Source organism: Chrysemys picta, chromosome 6, assembly GCF_011386835.1.
Source record: "Chrysemys picta bellii isolate R12L10 chromosome 6, ASM1138683v2, whole genome shotgun sequence".
Taxonomy (NCBI): Eukaryota; Metazoa; Chordata; order Testudines; family Emydidae; genus Chrysemys; species Chrysemys picta.
Window position 1 is genome coordinate 76,302,298 of NC_088796.1, and position 23,011 is coordinate 76,325,308.

At 40.7% G+C, this 23,011-nt stretch overlaps 2 protein-coding genes across 10 annotated transcripts in view; one reads left to right on the forward strand and one right to left on the reverse strand.

Annotated features, from left to right (window-relative positions):
* SNCAIP (synuclein alpha interacting protein) overlaps positions 1–23,011 on the forward strand; it is a 113,965-nt gene that overhangs the window by 76,051 nt on the left and 14,903 nt on the right. For all 9 annotated transcript variants that reach the window (XM_005305144.5, XM_005305147.5, XM_042854638.2 and 6 more), the window contains 5 exons: positions 5,682–6,547; positions 8,228–8,407; positions 10,690–10,803; positions 13,930–14,055; positions 16,820–16,989. In XM_005305144.5, the coding sequence (XP_005305201.2) occupies positions 5,682–6,547; positions 8,228–8,407; positions 10,690–10,803; positions 13,930–14,055; positions 16,820–16,989 (1,456 nt within the window). The remainder of the gene's footprint in view (positions 1–5,681; positions 6,548–8,227; positions 8,408–10,689; positions 10,804–13,929; positions 14,056–16,819; positions 16,990–23,011) is intronic.
* LOC135984337 (uncharacterized) lies at positions 416–2,833 on the reverse strand. Its single transcript, XM_065599275.1, has 2 exons — positions 2,167–2,833; positions 416–1,024 (listed from the first exon to the last, which is right to left on the reverse strand). Exons 1-2 carry the CDS (start codon positions 2,696–2,698, stop codon positions 453–455), a joined length of 1,104 nt encoding a protein of 367 aa, XP_065455347.1. The 5' UTR covers positions 2,699–2,833; the 3' UTR covers positions 416–452.

A 23,011-nucleotide genomic window follows, 5' to 3' on the forward strand; every position in this document is an offset into this window, starting at 1 on the left:
GAGCTGTTTAACTACAGGCTAAGCAAGTGCAGAATGGTGGTAGAATGTGCATTTGGCCGTTTAAAAGGTCGCTGGCGTTCATTATTGACTCGCTCTGACCTCAGCCAAAGAAATCTCCCCATTGTTATTTCTGCTTGCTGTGTGCTCCACAATCTCTGTGAAAGTAAGGGGGAGACCTTTATGGCGGGGTGAGAGGCTGAGGCAAATCGCCTGGCTGCTGATTACGCGCAGCCAGACACCAGGGCGATTAGAAGATCACACCATGAAGCGCTGTGCATCAGAGAAGCTTTGAAAACCAGTTTCATGGCTGGCCAGGCTACCGTGTGAAATATCTGTTTGTTTCTCCTTCATGAAAACCCTCCCCCTTTACTGACTGATTTTCTGTAAGGAACCCACCCTGCCCCTTCCCCCAGCTTTCTTTCAAACCAAATAAAGTCACTATCATTTAAAAATCATTTATTCTTTATTAATAGATTAGAAAAAGAGGGAGGGAACCCGGGTGGTATTTGGGAGGAGGATTGCTGGGAAGGAAAAAGCCACAAAGAAAAGGTTAAAAAAATGACAGCCTTTTGCTTGGGCTGTCTACTGGGGTGGAATGGGAAGGTGTACGGAGCCTCCCCCCCCCGCGTTCTTACACGTCTGGGTGAGGAGGATACGGAACATGGGGAGGGGGGAGGGTGGAACAGGGGCTGAAGCGGCAGTCTGTTTTCCAGCAGCCGTTCCTGAACCTCCACCAGACGCCGGAGCAGCCCCAGCGTTGCATCCTTCATCCTCTGGTCTTCCTGCCGCCATCTCTCATCTCGATCGTCTCTCCTCTCCTCACGTTGGTCCCTCCTGTCCTCACGTTCACTGACTTCTTTCCTATACTTTGAAACTGTTTCCTTCCACTCATTCAGATGAGCTCTGTCACTCCTGCTGGATTGCATAATTTCAGAAAACATCTCGTCTCGCGTCTTCTTCTTACGACGCCTTATCTGTGATAACCTTCGGGATGGAGGAGGGAGGCTTGAGGAATTTGCAGCTGCTGTAGGGAGGGGAAAAAAGAGAGAATTGTTTTAAAAGCTACATTTTGCAGAACAATGCTTATACTCTTTCACGGTGACCAACACTGTTCACATTACATAGCACATGTGATTTCTGTGCAAGGTCGCATTTTGCCTCTTAATGCTGAGTGCCTGTGGCTTTGCTGCTAGAGATCACAGGTCTGGGCAACAGAATTCGGCTTGCATGCGGCCATGGTAAGCTTCTGCGCCGTGCTTTCCCACATACCAAGCATAGCTTGTAGAGTGCTGCAGAAGCCTGGCCAATCTCAGCCAGTTCGGGGGGGGGCAGTGTGGTGGGGCTTGTCTGGGCCCCTTCAGGCAAGTAGAGTGCTGCGGTTTTTCTGTTAACATTCAGCAGCACCAGAAAACAAACTAACCCCCCCCCTCGCCATGAATTCTCTGGGATGATCACGGTACCCTCCCCCCACTGCGTGGCTGGTATCAGGGAAGATCCCTGCAGGCACCAAACTACCCCCCCCCCGCCGCCGACCCTCCCCCCTCGCCATGAATTCTCTGGGATGATCACGGTACCCTCCCCCCACCGCGTGGCTGGTAACAGGGAAGATCCCTGCTAGCCAAACGCGAAAAACTCAGGGCCAATTTCCCATCTGCGCTTGGCTAACTGCAGGGAAGGATTTATTTTCCGCCACAGGCAAACAGCCCAGTAGGAACGGCCACCTCTGTCCCCTTAATTAAGTTCCCGTATTTCAACCAGGTTACCAGGAGTGATATCACTCTCCTGAGGATTACACAACAAGATAAAGAACGGATGTTGCTTGAATGCCAGCAAACACCGGGACCATACGCTGCCAGGCTTTGTCAGGCAATGATACCAGATTACTTGCTGCAAGCATGGCGTGGTCAAGTGTCCTACCATGGAGGAGGGAATAAAGATGCACTGCCCAGAAACCTTCTGGCAAGGCTTTCGGAGTACCTCCAGGAGAGCTTCATTGAGATGTCCCTGGAGGATTTCCGCTCCATCCCCAGACACGTTAACAGACTTTTCCAGTAGCTACAGACTTTTCCAGTAGCTGAACTGACCGCGAATGCAAAGTCAGGCAAAGTAATCATTAAAAACCGTTTGCTTTTAAAACAAGTTTTATATTTTAAAAGGTAAACTCACCTGAGGTCCCTTCCATGGGGTCAGAGTCTTGGGTACTGGCTTGGGAGGGTACTTCAGTCGGGGTGATAAAAAGATCCTGGCTGTTGGGGAGAAGGGAGTGCTGTGTGCTCTCTGCAAGCTCATCCTCCTCCTCCTCCTCCTCCTCTACCCCATCGGCAGAATCCTCAGGCGTCGAGACTATCCCCGACCCAGAATCCACGAACAAAGGTGGGGTAGTGGTGGCAGCCCCCCCTAGAATTGCATGCAGCTCGGCGTAGTAGCGGCATGTCCGCGGCTCTGACCCGGAGCGACCGTTTGCCTCCTTTGTTTTTTGATAGGCTTGTCTGAGCTCCTTGACCTTCACGCGGCACTGCTCAGAGTCCCTATTGTGGCCTCTCTCCATCATGCCCTTGGAAATTTTTTCAAAAGTTTTTGCATTTCGTCTTTTAGAACGAAGTTCTGCAAGCACTGAATCTTCTCCCCATACAGCGATCAGATCCAGTACCTCCCGTACGGTCCATGCTGGTGCTCTTTTTCGATTATCAGCCTGCATGGTTACCTGTGCTGATGAGGTATCTGTGGTCACCTGTGCTCTCCACGCTGGGCAAACAGGAAATGAAGTTCAAATGTTCGCGGGGCTTTTCCTGTCTACCTGGCCAGTGCATCCGAGTTCAGATTGCTGTCCAGAGCGGTCACAGTGATGCACTGTGGGATAGCTCCCGGAGGCCAATACCATCGAATTGCGGCCACACTAACCCTAATTCGAATTGCTAAAATCGATTTTGGCGCTACTCCGCTCGTTGGGGTGGAGTACAGAAATCGATTTAAAGAGCCCTTTACATCGAATTAAATAGCGTCGTTGTGTGGACGGTTACAGGGTTAATTCGAATTAAAGCTGATAAATCCGAATTAAAGTCGTAGTGTAGACCAGGCCATGGGTTTCCAGAGTAGTAAGCAGTTAGCCTTTATTTGGCCCTGATTGCCAATGGCTTATGCATGACCTCATGAATGTGGAGGGGTGAGCAAGAGCCTTCTCCCACTGGGGCATCTGTGTAAAGGCTACTCACAATAGCAATCCCTGAGCCCTCAGCTCTCTGGAAATCAAACCCGCTACTGATTTCTGATCTCTGAGGGAAGAAGTCCATGACAAGGGGATGGGGAGGAGGCAAAATCATGGCCCTGCTCATCTCTGCACAGGTCTGTGGAGTGGGGCCGGTGTGCATGGGGGATCAGCACTCTGTCAGTGTAATGGCTGGTGCAAAATATGCAATCCCCATGCACAGAAAGCAGCATCAGAAGAGATTGTGCCTGCCTGTCAGATCAGCCTCACTCCCTATAGGGGCCTGTGGGTAAATGCTACAACCTTTTAGTCCTGTATTATGTGCAATATCAATCCATCTTTCTGCTTAAATAAGTAGATATATTCATGAGTTAGAGGAAACGTAGATCATTGTTTTGGTTTAAATCTGCTTTTCTGTAGGCAGTAAGTATAAAGAAATGTCCGGTTTATGTAGTGGACAAAATAGAAGGAAAAATGAGCAAAAAGTGGTTTACTGTGGATGTAATGCAGGAAACAAGAATTAAATGAACATGTGGTGAATCAAGAAAATTTGTAGAAAGCAGCTTTTGCTTTCTCTTAACATCAGGTTTAATATTTTTACTATCACTGTTATGTGTAGATTTCAATTTTTAAGATTAAAAAGTGGCAAAGAGGTAGCTTGTTTCAGCATAGGGACAGAATAATGGATCTAAGCATAAGGAAAGTGACGACAAACAAAATGTTGATGCCGTTTTCTCTGTCTAGACCCTTCTGTTGAAAGAAGTGTTTTCATAAGACTCAGGCAGAATTCATTTCCATTCAGAGTCCTTAATGGTTCCTGTCAGAGCAAAACAGCTGGAAAACATATGGTATCCATTTCCCTGTATCACTTGGAAAAAATTTCACATGTAAATAAAACCAACATAAAAGTGTAACCCTTTGAACCTAGAATCTTATACAATACATAAATAAATCAGTACAATGCGTTCTTTGTATTGGCCCACTAAATTACTTGTTATTATTATTATTATTATTTTCTTTGATATATATTCACAAGAGCCTCCAAAGAAATCAAGGTGATACTCAGACAACTCCAGTTACTAAGCAGTATTATCCTTTTGATTCGTATCTTTAATAATGTATTGAAAACTGTGTATTGCTGCTTCTTAAGAAAGGTGTTTGTTACAGATTATGTATGTGATCACAAATTAGACCTCAGTGATACACTACAGCTAATAATAAATCTACCATGTTTAAAATGTGCCTCTTGAACTTTAGAATGTGCTCGTTCTTTATAAACATTAAAGGTCACTTGGAAAGAAAACATCTAAATTGATTTTAGTGAAAGAAATTTGGTGAGTTTCCCACCTCCCCCACTAAAAATATAAATATAAAGGAAACTTAGTACTGGGGTTCCACTGATCCTGGGCACTGGGGTTATGATGAACTGGGACTGTACTTTTTATAGTTATAGAAGGGTGGAGGATTTTTCTACTGACTAGAACTGGTTGAAAAATCGAGGCGTTCTGCATAAAATTTTCAACCAAAATGGAAAGAAAACCAATAGTTTGAAATTTTCCATGAAAAATACAGAACTGAAATATTTCCACCAAAAAAGCCAGATATTTCGTTTGGGAAACTCTGACGTAATGCCTCACGGGAGTTGAGGTTCAGGTGCCTCATGCTCCCGCTCTCCTCTACAAGCTCCCTTGGTCAGAGTACATTTCCTATGAAGCATCACAGTCTTCCTTGTTGGTGAGGTGAAGTGGTGCACCATGGGAGTCCCATGCCTGCAATATATAATGGTGCATAAAGTCAAGCTGGGGAGCCTGACCCATGGAGGAGAATGGGGATATGAGGCAAGGAATTACAGCTCCCTTGAGGCACCATAGTGGCATATCCAAATAGATATATCTCATTTTCAGACAGAGTCCAAGAACTTTTCAGTTCTTTGATGAAGAATAAAATTTTTCTGCAGAAAGAACAGTTTTTGTGAAGAACTTTTAGTCAAAAATCCAAATTTCCAGTGAAAAGTCAGTTGTGATGGGAAATTTCCAAACAGCCCTATTGCTAAACTCCCAGAAGAATATCCCACTCTTCCAATGAAGCTCAATGAGATAAAAATGGCAGAGCATAGGTTAGCATGGTTTTATGACAGGATTAATATGGATGCCAATGGACCTTTACCAATTGATGTTACACGCGTCATGTACTTGGGGTTTATATTTTTCTCATTAAATTTGGTTCAGTTCTTTTTGTTTAAAATGTATGTCAAATTTGAAAGGCGTTTCTTTCCAGACTGTTTAATTTTGGTATTATTGTAGCAGAAGTATGGTTAACTGCAAATTTGCTTAGGTGTGAATGCAACATGTTTTCTAGTAAATTTCTGTTCTTTGTGCTTGGTCTGGAATATCATATCTTCAAAGTATACAACAGGATAAACGTATACACATGATACAAATATTCTGTTCTTACTCAAATACCTTTTTTTCTGTAGTTTCAAGCACTAGCTGGAGCTGTGGAGTTTCAACTCTTATTGGAAATGCACAAAAACCAACAGGAATTGCAGACATGTACAGTAAGTTCAGACCAGTGAAGAGGGTTTCCCCACTAAAGCACCAGCCGGATAGCTCAGAGAACAATGAAAGTGATGACCAAAAGAACCAGAAGGTGGAATACCAGAAAGGTAGCGATTCTCACCCTGCATCTCAGAATGATGATCCGTGTTCAGGAGATGGAGAAGGCCTTAAAAGTAAAAGCATTGAGTCTGGTGTTTTGCTTGGGGAGCTGGAGCACTATGACCTGGACATGGATGAAATTTTGGATGTGCCTTACATTAAACCAAGCCAGCAACTTGCTGCTTTTACCAAGGTGGCTCCAGAGAAAAGGATTTTGGGTGTATGTTCAACAGTGAATGGTCTGAGTGGCAAGACCTGCTCTGCAGGAAACAGTGAGAACTTGCCAGCCAGCACGACACAGTTTTGTGTTCTGTCCCCTGTGAAAAGCTCTCAGATGAGAAATGCGCAGTCCATTGTCCTTAATCAGCACAAGCATTTAGCTGAAGAATTAGAGCTTTCCCAGCCTCTAGTTAAATGTAGCTCAGTCCATGAAACTGAAGCCCAGAGCAAGGGCTTCCTCAACCGGACATTTACCGATCCCCAAGCTCAGAAACCTGAGAAGACAATGCCAAACTGCCAGCTGAGGACTTTTCATCTGCAGACAGCCGTGACAGAAAACAAACTTGATGAACTGAACAGTAATATGAACTGGAGCAGCTCAGGAGGCCCAGAGGAAAGGGGTGAAGATGTGAAAAAAAATAAAAGCATCTTAAACATTGTGAAAGAAGGACAGATATCATTATTGGTAAGTGTCATCCTTTTCATAAGGCATTTATAATAAAACACATCTGTAAGACATACAATAAGTCGACAGTTGATTAGGTGCATATCATACGTTGCAACTCCATTTGATCCCCTTTAATTAGAAACTGAGTGCATGGGTTTCCAAATGAAACTTGTGGAGTTTATGTACAAATATGATATTTAATCTTAGGTAGTCATGATGTACAAGATTAGTAATTTAGGTAATACACTGAAATAATATAAAATGCAGATGCTTTTCATCTTAAAATCTATTTATTTACTAAATTAAAATTTATTTCTTTATGAAGTTCTGCCTTACAGAATGTTTGCAGTTCACTTTGTTCAGTTATTTGTGGATTACATCACTTTCTACTCAGATGCTGACCATGGGAACAGAGAGGCTTCTGTTGTATTCTGATTATTATTCAGGAGTGTTTATGCCAGTTTGTTGCAGAAGCATTCACAGATGGGAGCTCACACTAAAGCTTGATTGCCCTCTGACCCATATGAAGTTTTGGTTAGTTCCAGCTCTTTGATTAGAAACCATGAATAGGTGTTTCCAAAGTAACTAGCTGCAAATTAACATCATGATGCAGGGAAGGCAAGACTCAGAAAGGCTGTCAGAGTAGCAGTGCATGCAGTATTTTGTACTATCTTTTGTTTAGCTTTACCAGTCTAAAGCAAGCACAATGGAACATAATTAACACAACAACAAAGACAAAAGCAGAGTTATTCAAAGACTAGAAATAGGCAGAGGAATAGATCACAATACTAAAAATAATAAAAATAGAATTCAAAAAACTGGAAGTAAAGAAATGCAGAGGATTTTTGTATAAAACACCTAATTGAATCAGATTGTGTGCTAGCTAATCTGTATAACCATATGATCTTGTCACTCTTACTCCTTACCTTTGTCCTCCCTTCTTCCTCTCCCTCCCGTTGTTTCTGAAAAACAGTTATGTTTTGTCTTAAAATAAGATTCAGGCAACGATCACATATTGCCAAATGTCTGTGCATTGGTTAATCCAATAATTCAAAGCAGTATTGTAATATAAATAATATTAAGGGAACTAGCTAACAAAGTAGCATTCAGAAGTTTCAGAGCTTAATTACATTTTTCACTGTACTTAATATAAGCTGCCACTTTTACCATGAACTACGAAAAATCTGACCTTTTTCAATTATTGGTCCTCCTAGTGGCACATGAAACTGGGGGGGAGGGGGAGGGGAAGCATCGGCAACTTTGCTAAGGGGAGTCATGGACACTTTATGCCAAATTACTCCTAGAGATAATGGCAAAAAAGAAAAGGGACAAATTTTAAAAAACATTTGAAATGTGAGTATATTCTGTCAGATAAAGTAACCAGAAACTATACAGAAAGGCCAAACTATAGGACACGACCTTTCTCTGTATATGGGAATCTTGTTAGGAACTGCTGAATCAGACCAACAGTACTTCTAGTTTCTGATTACACCAACACCAGATGCGTTAGAGGAAAGTGTAAAACCCCTGTTATGGACAAATGTACAATAACATGTGCATGGAGAATGGTTCTTCAAAGGCCCACGTATTAAGTGTTCGGCTCATATCCTGAACCATGAGACTTGATATCCTGTTTAAATTTTTATCTTAAATTGCATAACTGATATACTTTATTTTCCACTGTTCCTTTTTGCACAGCCACACCTAGCAGCAGACAATCTGGACAAAATTCATGATGAAAGTGAAAACAATCTGTTGCACATAGCAGCATCACAGGGACATGCAGAGTGCTTGCAACATCTCACTTCTTTGATGGGAGAAGACTGTTTGAATGAGCGGAACAATGAACAACTAACACCAGCTGGATTAGCAATAAAGGTGACTTGGTCTTAAATAATCTGTGATGGCTATAAATAATGCTGATACCAAAATGATGTTATTTTCAATCCTTTTGCTAAATTAAAGCAAAAAGGGGGTATTTCTGTCATTGATTGATGTCACATAAGTAAATCAAAATGTGTTTCTTTTAAAGAGTTAATGTCCGCCATAAACCACTGTATCATTTAATGGGTCGTTGTTGGTTTTTTCACATACACATTAACTTAACTTTAAATTAGTTAACTGGTATTAAGAAAAATCAGCTGTTATATTTCAAGGAACTTTTATTCATATTAACTCAGATTCAGACTAGTATCCTGGCTATAACTATGTCTTGTTTTTCATTCAGATGAATATAGCATTAAAGACAAGTATGGGAAATATGTGTTAGTAAAGCATGACAGCACTTTTGGTAGTTTCTAATGCTGTTTTTTTCAATGTGCCACATCTGAAGCTGAAACTTCTTAGATATCAACAGCAGTTTGGAGTATCAGACCAAAGTTAAAATTTACCTCTTGCAGAGCACAGCATGCAGCTGTCAGAAACTACAAAAATGAATGTCATCTGGGAAAAAGTTAAAGCTTATGGGAAAATCTATTATACAGTAAAATATGAAACTTTATAGTGCTGTTGTGCTGTAGTAAAATCCAATGGTGTGCAGGAAGCTTGACAGTAAAACTAAACTGCCATCTTTCAAATAAGGAATTAAATCAATGTCTAACTACTCTTGGCAAGTGAATTGCTTTTCAGAGTTATAAGGATCTTAAGCTATGTCTACACTGCACTTTCGTCATTAAAACTTTTTTCGCTCAGGGGTATAAAACATCACCCTCTTGAACGACAAGAGTTTCAACGACAAAAAGCGCCGGTGTGGATAGCACTTCATCGGTGGGAAACGCTCTCCTTGTGATGAAGCTACCGCCCCTCGTTGGAGGTGGTGTTATTTTGTTGCCAGGAAAGCTCTCCCAGCGACAAAGAGCAACTACGCTGCGTACCTTAAAAAGGCGCGGCTGCAGTGGCACAGCCATGCCATTGTAAGGTACTTAGTATAGACATAGCCTTAGAATCACTGTCATGACCAAATTCAAGTCTGGATATCTACATTCTGTCTACCTAAAGTCGTCTTGCAGTTTCAATTGGGTATCACTAACCTATGAGATAGTGTTGCTATACTCTATTAACTTCATTGTCTTTCTTCCCAGAGTGGGTGGCTGTTTTTCAATAGTTGATTTTGTTTATAAAATGTGTGGGCATCCTTTGAGATAAAAAGCACTATGTATATTTATTATACTATGAAGGCATGGGTGCTGTGTCGTGTAGGAGACTCAGGCACAAGTTCAGTTAATTATAATGTGTTGTGCTTGTGTTACATATTACAAAGGGTCCCCTTGATGACTTTAGTTGTCTAGCAAACACTGTCATTTATCCATTTCTTTGATTTAAAAAGTCTCAAAATAGAAGATTTTATTTGAGGGGTGGTAAAAAAGATACTCTTTTGTCAAGATAGTTTTAAATTTGGCTGCATTAGAGCCAGGATCTGAGATGTAAGATTTCTTTTAAAGGACCAATTAAAAGTATACATTAAAATATTTTCACAGCTTTAATTATTTTCAATTAAATTGAGAGAAATATAAGAAAGTGAGTAAAGTAAATTGAAACTTTTTAGATAGAGCATTACAAAGGTTTTACAAAAAGATAAATAAGAAATGGCAGATAGAGACAGGTCAGATTTTGTATCTCCTAATCTAGAGAGTATCCCTTTAACTGTGTGACAGTAAAAGTTTAATATATGTAGCCAAATCATACTCTGTCTATTCACACAAGTAGTAGTCCCATTGATTTGACTTCTAAATCGCTGGGACCAGTCTCATGAGTAACACAAGCAGAGCTCCATTCTGTACAGCTTGAATATTAAAGTATCACTTCATTTACTCTTGAAATGCAGCCGCATCTGTGGTGTCATTCAGCAGCCATTCTGTGCCAAAAACTCTATACAACAGGCATTTAGAAGGGAAAGGGAGGAATAATTTATTCATATAAATCTCCCGGGTAAATTTAAGTAGGCAAAATGTTATCAGTATCAAGTTATAATTAGGCCATCCCACTTGGGTTAACAAATATGTTATCAGTAGATATAAACACAATGTTGCAAACAAATTAGGATGATTTACATGAAAATCAGCATGCATATATGATTCTCATTAGCATTTCCATATGTAGTAGATGTGGTTTGGAATCTAAAACAACTGGAATTTTTTTAATCCTTCTCTTCCTCTATTTAGAATGGTCAACTGGAGTGTGTACGGTGGATGGTGAGCGAAACAGAAGCCATTGCTGAATTAAGTTGCTCAAAAGATCACCCAAGCCTTATTCACTATGCAGGTTCCTATGGTCAGGTATGGTTCCATTTTAAATGAGTTTTTACTTTTTAAAAGAGACTGATTCAATGCTTGCACAAGAATTCCCTTTTATACTGTTCTTCAAGTCAAATGTTTTGCAACAGAAATTACGTTAGTTACTAAATGCAACCTCTCAATTATTAAATACAAACTTTCTTAATTAGTTAGAATGTTAAGGCGCCATACAACTGCATATTTTAATTAATGTGTTTTAAAATTATTTCTTCTTCTAGTTCCTGCCATCAAGGTGTAAATTATTGGCTGTGAGTAGGGTTAAGTGACGCATTAGGTTGGTACGTTATTCTCTCACCTCTGGTAGAAGAGATTAGTCATCTCATCATGGTCCTAATGGACTTTTGGCCACACCAGAAAACATCCAAGCAATATGGTACAGTTTACATGCTCTTTCCAGGAGGCTACAAGCCTGAAATAATTTGCCAAAAGTGTGACAATTTAGGAATTAGATGCATGGCAATGGTGCAAGGTGTGGGAAAACTTGAATAACATCTGCTTACCTCTAGCCATTTTTATTGAGCTTTATCTAAAAGCACGTTGTAAACTAACCTTATCTTATACTGCACCTAATCGACATATAAATCTAGTGATTGATAACCTTAAAAGGTTCAGTGTTTGGATGCTTCTGCCAGTAATACTGATTTGTGGGGAACTTGGGGGAGGATACACTACTAGATTATACAGTTCTCTGTTACTATAGGGTCCCCTTTCCCCAAATAAGCCCTACAGTGAACCCTCTCCAAAGGACCCCCATCATTCTTGGGTTCTGCTGTGTCTTTTGTGGGAAAGAACTAATGGGCTGCTAACCCTGTCTCACTTCTCTGGTGGATAGGTTACTCTCCCCTCCCAATTTCTTCAGGTGTCAGTCAAAGCCTGATGGTCTTCACAGGAGAAGTGCACAAGCCTGTCTAACTGGCCCTATGCATGGAACTGGAAGCATTTCAGAGAATGCTACCATGGAGGTCCTGGACTTTAATCTATTTCTTAGCAGCCTAAATTTAGCTTCCAGGACCTCTTTCCTACTTTTCCCTATGTCATTGGTACCTATACGTACTATGACCACTAGTTCCTGCCCAGCAGTGCCCATAAATCTATCTAGCTGTTTTAAGAGGTCCACGGCCTTTGCACCTGCTGGCAATTCATCATGCAGTTCTCCCGATCATTACAAACCCAACTATCTCTATTTCTAATAATCAAATCCTCCATTGCTATTACCTGTCTCCAATAATAGAAGTCCCCTATCCCAGAGGGGAATTCTCAGTACAAGAGGATACTCTGAGATCATGTGGAAGGAAAGTCCCAACTATGCGATTGTTTCCCTCCGCTCCAGCTTGATGTTCTCCTTCCCTGAGATTTTCATCCTCCTCAGCACTGAGGCTGTCAGACCAGGGCTGGGATTGCTCTACGTCCCTGAAAGTCTTGTCTTTTGTATCTCTTTGTCTCACTTAGCTCCCCCCATTTCAGTCACTCTGGTCTCAAGAGCCTGTACTTGATCTCTGTGGGCCATGAGTTGCTTGCACCTAATGCACATATACACCAGCTGCTCACAAGGCAGGTAATCATACATGCTTCACTCAGTGCAGTAAACTGGATAGCCCCCACTCTGCTGCTGGACTTCTGCCTGCATTATTTCTCCTCATTTTGTTTGTTCTTTGTTTTTTGAGGGGAGTTTATTGGCCTAAGTTTACAGTATGTTTGTTAGGTGTTTTTGGCTCTCATGTTCTCTCTCTAATCTCCCTCACAAAACTCCCCTATTCACTAGCTCCTCTGATCGCTTGGGAGCAGGCTTTTTAAATCCTTGTTCTCACTGCATTACCCCCACCCCCTTTTCAAGGGATACTAAAGGGATCAGAAATTAAAATTTCGCAGGCGGGAACCTCATTAGGAAGCTCTCAGCCTTGCCTGGGAGGCTTCTAGTCTCAGCACATAGCCCCTAAAACAGACGACACTATAAACTCAAATCAAGCAGGCACACAACAGACAAACTGACAGACCGTAAACTCACCCCAATAATCACGTAGTCACTCCTTCTTCACCTGGAGCAGCATGTCATGGAAGGATGCATATCATGACTGACATATGCTTAAAACGTTTTGTTTTGGGAAATTTAGATTTTTTTTTTTTTTTTAATAATTAGATCTGGCATTCTACAAGTGTAGGTTAACCTTAATAACTATTGCAAGTGGATGATAGTCACAAGCCTTGAAAATATCATATATAACTGATCAATATCTAGTCTACTGCAGATGTGAATCACATTTATGATTATTTTACATTACCCAAATCTTTTAGATTTTGCCTGTTATCATCCTTCATTTTCTTTGAATTAATTTAGTTGAAAAACATCTCTATTTTCTGTGCATTTCCAAGAATCTTCATCTTCAAAATACACCAAATGATTTCTTGGACACTGAAACAGCCTTTTGGCGTTCAAGAATTCATTTTTCATCTGTATTACTCAAACATTCAATTAATTTATCTACATATGCCATTTGGGGGTATACCTATTGAAGAGTGTAGTCATTTGAGATATGGAAGTTATTTTAATGTTTAAAAATATTAACAGTAAGTTACCTAGAACTAAAATCTAGGGGCAAACATTTAAATGGGCTTGAACCTGGCCTCTAATTTTGTGCTTGCAATCCACTACTGGTACAAATGATAGCATTTGATTTTTAGGTATAATCAGATGATAAATAGGTGACTAAATAGCATAATTTGCACCATGCTAATTGGAGGCCCAGAATTTGAGGATAGCTTCCAAAGTTTGGACGTTAATATTCACCAGAGCAGTTTATATAAGAACATGTCTAAACTATAATGGTTTTTAATCCTATACACGCATTTCTCTAAAATAAAGTACTTTTGTTTTCTGATAATTAAAATTTAAGGGCACTACCCAGCAAAAAGATAGTCCTTCACCATTGTTGGCCAACACCGCACGCATCCACAGAGATTGTTCTGAGGAAGAATTTTAAAGGGGATACATGAACTGAAAACAGGGTCTTATGAGAAGTGTCAAGCAACTTTAAAAATAGGCAGTGTTACCAGTGCCATTTCTAATAAGTTTTGCTTTTGTTTTATTTCTTTCTTAATTTTTTTCCCTAGGAGAAAATACTTCTGTGGCTTCTCCAGTTTATGCAAGAACAAGGGATTTCTTTGGATGAAGTTGACCAGGATGGTAACAGTGCAGTACATATAGCTGCCCAGCATGGCTATTTAGGATGTATACAGGTAGAGTACTAACTACACTTATTTCAGAGAGCTCCTTTAAATTTAAAAATCTGCAGATTAAAAGCCCTTAATATCAAAATGGAGAACCTTATAGGTAAGAAATAAATCCTTATAATAAAAAGATACTACAACCATAAAAAAGCTTGAACAAGTAGGCCTCAAAGTGAAACTTCTAAAAACTTATGTACCTTAAGTGCTAAACTCCACTCTGTTATATTCGTGTAAATCCAAAGTAATTCTGTTGTAATGAGACTAGGAATTCAGTCCTTAATTCTTGAGAGTTTTAATTGATACAAAGAAAAATAACATGACTCCATGTGCATTAAGATGAGACTACCCCTTAATGAGTTAATGAACTTCTAAAGAGTTGAAAGGGACTCTGTCAGGATTGATAGGCATACTCTGGCATTGACGTCTTTTGAAAGTTCTTACCTTTCTGATGCTTGCCATCTATTTCTCTTTCGAGCAAACCATTGCAACTATCCAGAAGGAGGGAAAAACCATGAACAGCCAGGGTGCACTATGATGAATGACTGCATGCTGAGCAAGCTGCAGCATTGCACAGTCTTAATCCCTGGGGATCATTAGAAGCATTGTGCACAAGGATTCTAGTGTTTAGTGCTGCTAGCACTTCTTGTGTTAGGCAGCCAAAATTGTTGACAGGATGAATAATGGATGGGGAAAGAATTAGTCTAAATGGATGGCAAAGGGATTGTGTGGAAAAGCAGAGTGAGAAAGATGTTGGTCAGAAAGGAAGGAGAATAGAGAGAAGAGGAAAAGAGAAGATCAACTACATGGGTGGAAGATAAAAACCAGAAGCCAAGATGGGAAAAAGAAGATACGGGGACAAGAGGAAGAGAGAGACAGAGAAAATGTATCTGACCAGTAGTAGTCTTTTTTGAGAGTCATAGACAAGGAGTGCTAATTTCAGGAAAGTCATTTCAGGCATCTGTACGTAGTAAGAGCAATAGGGGAAAATTGAACCAGCAGACATTGAGGTAAGAAATTGATCAAACAGATTCGGAGGCATGACCATTACAAAACCTTGATTCCTGAATTTTCTTGTTAGTGATATGCTGGCCTGCTTTGAAAGACATCAGGAGTGGACCCTGCCCAGTTTATTGTGAGAGTCACATTAAACGAATCAGCGCACATGCGCAATCCCTATCTTAGTGTTTTTGTTATTATTTTTCAGATAGTTGCAACGATCAGTTGGAAAAGAAATAGATGGAAGGAATGCGAAAGGTGTAGGACCTACCAGATGGGAGCACTGTCATGGTAGGTCAATGTTTAAGGCTACCAACTTTGACAGTGTCCCTTAGAGCTGTGCAATAAATTGTGAAAGAGTAGTGATTAGCAAATAATTTTGCATGGAACAGTAACAATTCCAGTCCATTCTGGGAAATGAAGTTAAATGGAAGCAAGACTAGTCCCATTTCCCTTCTGAAGAGTTAACTTGAATAAATTGTCCTGAATTTTTGAAAATATTTTTTTATTTGATAAATAAACCAGTAGGGGAAAACCTGGCGATTACAGACCAGTAAGATTTATATCAGTACCAGGAAAATTGATTGAAATAATAATTAAACAGATTTTTTTTAAAAAAGCACAGCTTCTGTAAAGGAAAGTTGTACCACTCCCATCTACTAGAGTTCTTCGAGTGTGTCGGTCACCCCTCTGAGTCTGCCACACCTTCCATCTCCAACATGCTCCTATGCCAAGGGACCAGGACAGAAAGCTAGCTACGTTGACCTTATTATACCCAGGGATTCCCTGTGCCAGGGAAAACCCAGCTGAGCTGAAAAGCTCAGATTGGTAATTTCATAGTAAGGCATTCTGAAAATCAGGCTAGTTAGTCATTCACAGAAAGACAGATTTTGTACAAGTGCATTTGAAAAAGGCTTATTGGATTATCACCAGAGGTGAAAGTAGGCCGGGACGGCGTACCAGTAAGAAGTGGAAACTGGCAGCGCTTTAATGTTGCTGCCCCTTTTTCCGCCCCCCACCCAGGGGCAGCCGACGGGGGGGGGGTGGCGCAAAAGGGGAAGCTTCCCCAGGGCCCTGGGTTCCCAGTACCGCAGCAGCGGCCAGAGCCCCGGGCCATTTAAATCACTGCTGGAGCCCCCGGGGAGCATGGGCCAGGCAGCGTGGAAGGTCTGGCTGGGGGATGCTGACCCCAAAGCCCCACCCCTTCTGCCCAAGGCTCCGCCCCTTCTGGGGACCCGGAGCCAGGCCCCCATACCGGTAAGTATTTTATCTTACTTTCACCCCTGATTATCACAAGCAAAATTTGGCAGGTGTCCAAATGTAAACACTTTTCATTCACTAATCTCAATCCCAGAGTATACTTTAGATTTAAAACCCATTATAAAAGTTACATTATACAAACAAAGTAACAAAAGGTGTCAAATCAAGTTAACTGTGGGACAAGAAAAGCAAGAGGGGGAAATATATCATCTGGTGTCTATAATCATCTGAAGGGATAGCTCAGTATTCTAAATTACTCCTGTTCCCCATTATTAACTTTGATTGTCAAGTTAGGAGCTCTGACTTACTGAAGAGTTATTTGTATGGATGATTTTTAAAAATAATTTAGACCAAGATTTTCAAAATTGTGTGCCTGAAGTCAGGGTTCTAAATTCAGTTTTAGGAACCTTAGTAGGAATACCCAGCAGTTCCCATTGACTTGAAAATCTTTGCCTTAGTTTATAGAGAGATTTTAAAGACACTTACAGCTACTCGTGTTCTTTCTACATCTTCACAGACATTGGTTGAATATGGAGCAAATGTCACCATGCAAAACCGTGCTGGAGAGAAACCTTCACAAAGTGCTGAACGACATGGACACACCATGTGTTCCCGTTACTTAGTGGTTGTGGAGACATGCATGTCATTGGCATCTCAGGTTGTCAAGTTAACTAAACAACTAAAGGAGTAAGTGTCTACTTCATAAGGGTGGGATAGTGGCTAGACCAGGATTGCTCTCCAAACAAGTCTCTCCCTTGTCTTCAGTTTATTAAGTAGGTCCCTCTGCTTCCTCTACATTAAAATTAGTCAATTAATACTTTCCCCTTCTTTCTCCATCCACCACCATACTCTTTCAAACTCTAATCAATCTGCTCCTTCATCTTTAGCTGCTTAGCTCTTCTACTAATCTTGGTGAAAGTTTGCTGTTCTTATGTGGGCGTGAGTATGAGTGACGATATCTGTGTATTTATGTGTGTGTAAGTAATCACCTTATACCTGTCCCCTTAAAAGCCTAAGGACCACATGATTTCTAATCTTATTTTTCTAGTCACTTAGCATACATTTAGATAATTAAAACGGTTATTTGCAGTTACAGTGTTGGGTGTTGATATTGTGAGGAATAATGAAAATAGTAGTTGGAAAATCTTTGGGTCTTGGAAATACAATATTTCCAGAATAGCTCTGTTCTGTTTTTTTCTGTATATGACCAAGTTTGAGCACATCACTTTGACTCATAGCAAATGAATTAGCTTCAAGGGCCTGATTTTCAAAATGTTAGATGTGCGATAGCATAACTATATTGTGTAAGCCATTATTGTGATTGAATGTCCCCTTAGGGTGAATTTTCAAAAGCACTCAGTATTGGCCTAACTTGGCTCCCATTGAGATCAGAGGTAATATTAGACCCAAAATGAACGCTGAAAATCCAGCTCTTAGTGCACACCATATCCCATTTACACATGCAAACATGGAAAAATGGGTCACATGATTTATGTTGTCAGTAACAAACCTATTGTCTTGAGAATCAAGGTCAAAATGTTTTACTGAATATTTATTCTTCCTTTGTTGTTAAGTACATGTGTATCTGCCACATAGGACTTTGTATATATAACAAAAAGACTTTACAGTAGCAGCTTGCCTCCTTTATCATTACAGAACACTTCAGTTCATTTGAGGTATTTTGTTTTTGTGTACATATATGCAAATGTGTGTATACTTGTATTATTGAAACATCTCAGTTAGTTACAGTTTAGATTTTAGACGCACACTGTAATGACCCCACGTGTCTTGAGCCTGCAAGATTGCTAGTCAACCGACACCTCCATGGCTCAGACCCAGTTGATCACTACTTGCTGACCAAATGGAGAGAACAAGAAACCAGAAGACATCACTGAGGCCTCTTCTGGGCCCTGATTGGAGGAACACCGGGATCTCTAATTGGTCCGGGCTTCCTATTTAAACCCAAAGAGAGGCACAGGAAGATGTCTGTCTGCACAATTAGGCTCTACCTGGTTGCTGCTTGGACACCTCGTCCAGTGCTTCAGACTCAGATATGCCTGATTACTTGTATCCTGACGGTGTCCTGATTCATGATGACCTGACTAGTGTCTGACCCCATCCAGATGAGTTCGTCTGGCTCCTGCCTGATTCCTGGTAACTTGAACATGACACTCAAGAATTAGGTCGCTAAGCAGTGCACTAGATCCAGTTGCTTACGTTCCTTTCCCCATTCCCCACACACAGTGAGAAACGCCTTCCAAAGCAGTGAATTCAAAAGAGAAAAATGTTATATCTTGTCACACTTTTCATATGCTGTCTTTCAGTATTGAAAACTCACTCTTATTCAGATACTCATCTCAGTTATTATATTTTCAACAAACTGAAATAGAAGTGGAGCGTATAAATAGCAACCATCAGTTCTCTGTTTCAGTTCTTGTTTCAGTAGAATTCTCTTTTATCAAGACTTACCGTACCTGTGTTGGATTTTACCTCTGATGCCTCATTGGGGAGGGAAGACTAAATCTGTCAGCCAGCAAGCAGCGGGCACATTTTCCCCCTTAGGAATATAATCTAGCTCAGAATATTTCCTGACAACAGAAACAGTTACCTCTCAGACCCCTGGTTTCCCTTGAGCTGTAGAGCATAGGAAACCCTTAGAATCATTAAACTTGACTTCAGATTGGTTTCTGTGCTTGCCCCAGCTGGAAATCAAACTGTGCTCTGTAGGAGTCTGTCTTTTCAGGCCAAAGGGCTTTGTTCCACTCAGTGCAACAGCTGCCTCTCCCCAATCTCTGATGGAGACAAAATGCTGTGAGCTTCTTGTGGAGCTGTCTTGCAGCCTAGTCAGGCAGTGGAATAATCCATCAGTGGCTCAAAAAAGCAACTTCTGCCTGCCTGCTTGGGTTACCAGCTTCAGTCCCAGTACTGGAACTCCAGCTCCAGACTTGCTGGAAGACTCAGTGACTTCAACTTACTTACCAGTGCTTCTCATTAGCCAGGGATAAGTGTCTCTCTCTGAAACCCCCTTTTATGTCCGTCCATGAAAGCGCTGAAGTGGTTAATTGTGTCCTACAGATACAGCAGTTCACCTACCACCTTCCTTTCCAGCCACTTCATCTGCCTCCCTGGAATTGGCACCACCCTTAGCATGTTATCAAGCCAGACTGTCCCAAATACATGTTTCAGAGTAGCAGCCGTGTTAGTCTGTATCCGCAAAAAGAAGAACAGGAGTACTTGTGGCACCTTAAAGGTGCCACAAGTACTCCTGTTCTTCTTTTTCCAAATACATGTGGGATCTGGCTATGTGAAATCAAATCACCATCCCTGCTGCTCAGCCTGACCAGCTGATATTAAGAAGCTCTGGAGGCCTGAACCAGCTCAAGAAGCATCTCTTCTGATTCTTGTTTCAAGGACTGTCCCCAGAAAAGGAGCACCTGGGTGTTGCTCTCTGCCGGGGGAAAGGCTCTCTGCTCCTGGACTAAACCCCTCCATGGTTTAGTGTTAAGGGAGAGCACAAAACCAGGAGTAAAACAGAACATTCAGATCAGTTTTCAGTTTCCCCTTGATCAGAGCAAATGGGCAAGTTCAAAGGCTAAGAGTAAACACAAAAAGTCTCTAAGGTGGTCTCGGTCTCTCTCCAGAGAGAAGATATGACACTCAGAAAATAGGAAATGTCTAGAAACCAGAAATCCTATCTATCATCCTCATCTTCAGAATAAGGTGAACTCAGAATCCAGTCCAGAAGAGAACGAGATCCAGGAAAATTCTTTCTACCATGGGTCAAAGGGAAAGTGAAACAACAAACAAGTACTTACCATCAGCTTCAGTATAAAAAGCCCATCCTCCACCTCTCTGTCTAGTTATAGAAAACATGATCAGTTCAGAATGGGAGCAGCCAACCAAAAGGGATTCCCAAGACAGTCACAAATTTTTCACAATGCCTACATAAAAAGGCCTTGGTTGTACTTCTCAAGGTCATCAAGGTTCTTAACAATTTGGTTAATCAGACTGATTTTCTCAGTAGTATGTCTGTGACCTAAGGAACCCGTGGACCTCTGATCACAAGACACCCTGCTGTACAAATGAGCCAACTTTTGACCCTCTACTGGCATTAGCAGCCTTGACCTGTGTGTTGCTTGAGTTATCTTGGCCTGAACAATTCTGTCAGGCCCAAAGATATAAAATCAGCCCTTCCCTAGATCTCTTTGGCAGTGTCCTTCCATGGCAGACTTCTCTGTGGACTCCCTGTGGTTTGCAGCATGATGTATTGGACATAATACCATAGCTAGATAACATTGGTGGAGCTGGGGGTGGGAATCATCTACCCAAGCCAAGCACTAAAATAAAAAGATATAGACAAAAATACCCTCATGTCAGTGAAGCGTGGACTACAGGTTTTCATCAAAAAGCAGTCTCTCATTTTGTTGCCAGTGTTCATCTACATTCTGTAGATAAAATGCCCGGATTTAGCTGAAATTTTATATGAATGGTTTTATAATGTTGTGCAATTGAAGCCAAACAAATAAAAATGATTATAGGATAAAATGTAACCTTATCGTATGCTCCGTTGTTTTTGTGTGTGGTACTCTGTTATAAATATAAAAGTGTATTCAGATTCTAGGCGTAAACTTTAAAATGTTATTCCATCATTTACTTACTTATGTGTTTTATTTTCTACTGTATAAAGTGTCTGGATTTTTTTAATAAAACAATAGATCTGGGTGCATTGAACATTTTGATACAGTCTGGGGCCTCAGCTTGTTCCCACTGTCATCGGTGACTAAACTCTGTGACTTGAGTAGGAGCAAGGTCGGACCCATAGTTCGAGCCACACCCTGAGGTCCTTATTCATTTCTTATACATGAAACATTTTCACTGACTTCAGTGGGAAGTTTGCTTAAGTAAAAGCTGAGTAAGAATCTCGGTATTTGGTCTTTAGGTGGTTAGAAGTAAATTAACCCCCAACTATACACAAAGCAGTGAGGGTGATCTGTAATTATGTATTTTAATACTAAAGCTCATGATATTGCATGACAAAGTACTGCTCAAGAATATATAATCCTGTAATTCACAAGGCTGTCACGTGTGTGTGCATGCTTGTCTATTACATAGTATTCATTATGTAATGAAATGAAGGAAATATGGGAATGGAGTAAGCTTTAATAGTTTTAGTTTAATAAAGAATAAATAGGACTATTTTTTTTTTTTTGTATAATGCCTTTCAAAAATAATTGAGGCTTGGCAGGAGTAACTGTAAGAAAAGATGTTCTAGTGAGGGAAACACATAAATAAAGGTTACAAGTATAGGAAGTTACACCTATGAAACAGTTTGCATTCTTTCAGATTAGTTCTCACTGTATGTGATTTATGTTTCTTATTTTAATATGCTGAAATGGAAGTTGAGAAAAGGGTAAGAGGTGAGTGAATAGATATGTAGATATCAGAGAGTAATCGCAAATGAAAATAATTTGCCTGACCCTAGAAAAGAGTGTGTCTTGGGAGTTTACTGTATAATCCAGTGTTGACAGATTGTAGGAGTGATTTTAAAATAGTACACAGAACGGTGTAGGCGAAGGGAAGGAAGGGGCAAAATTAAAGGAAGAGAAGACGTATATAACTTAAAGTGTGGTTATGCTTTGAGAAGTAACTGTAAAATGGCATGTTGGGATCTTACCTTTATTGCTTTAGTGCTTTCCAGATCCACTTGGTACATTAGAAGAAAAAAACATTTATTTTCTGTCAGTCCTGCAAATACAACCTGGGATCTGAGAAGTCATCTGGATTCTTTCTGGCTCTGACATTTCCACCTATAAAGACTCTGTATTTGGAACTTAGTTAACAATTCTGTTGATGGTATTTGAGCTAGGAAAGAATCCAGCTCACTGTCACAGAGCTATGTTAGTGCTGCACAACTAACAAGATTTTAAAAATACTAAAAATATAAAGGAGGTAGATAAGACCAATACATAAAGCAGAAAAAAAAAGTAGTGTTTTTTGCATGGTCACTTTTAATGTATAAGTACCTATGCTTAAAGGGGTAGGAAATAAAATCAAATGTGCTGACAGCATTGTGGGTAACAGCACTTTACACCACCTGTCTTCCACATTTTTTTATTAAATCTTTCTAGTTTTCTCTTTTGTGTGAAGCTTATCTGTGATAGTCTAAATAGCAAGCCCACAAATATGGGTATTTTAGTTAAGATGGTACCCTAATTTAGCGTATGTCGAGTATTCACAGCTATGTCAGGAGATAGCTTTGTCAATGGATAGAGGAGTCAAAGCTTCCATCCCAGGAAACTTAGGTCCAGATTCTGCAGTCTGCTTAAGGCCACTTTGTAAGTAGTACACTTTGAACCAGCCAGAAAGAGCCAATGGTGAAGTCCTTGTGAGCAAAAAGAATTTCGAGCCAGCAGAAAGGTGGCAGATGTGGCTCCACCACCTCTTGAGCCAGCCGTCACACTAACCATCCCCAACCCCTAGCAGAAGGGGATGGAGAGGATAGGACACAGTGGAGCAGAGGTCGGCTAATCATACACCAGCGTTAAGTTAGGGCTGCTCCTGTGATGCCCTAATTTGCACCCAGGTTGGGTAGCCCTGAATCAGGGAGCCACAAGAAGCTCCATGCAGTGTTCTCCCCGACCTTCCACTCAGGACTGGAGAATCCAGAATTCTGCTCCTAGAAAGTATTTTCACGTATCTTTTCAAAACA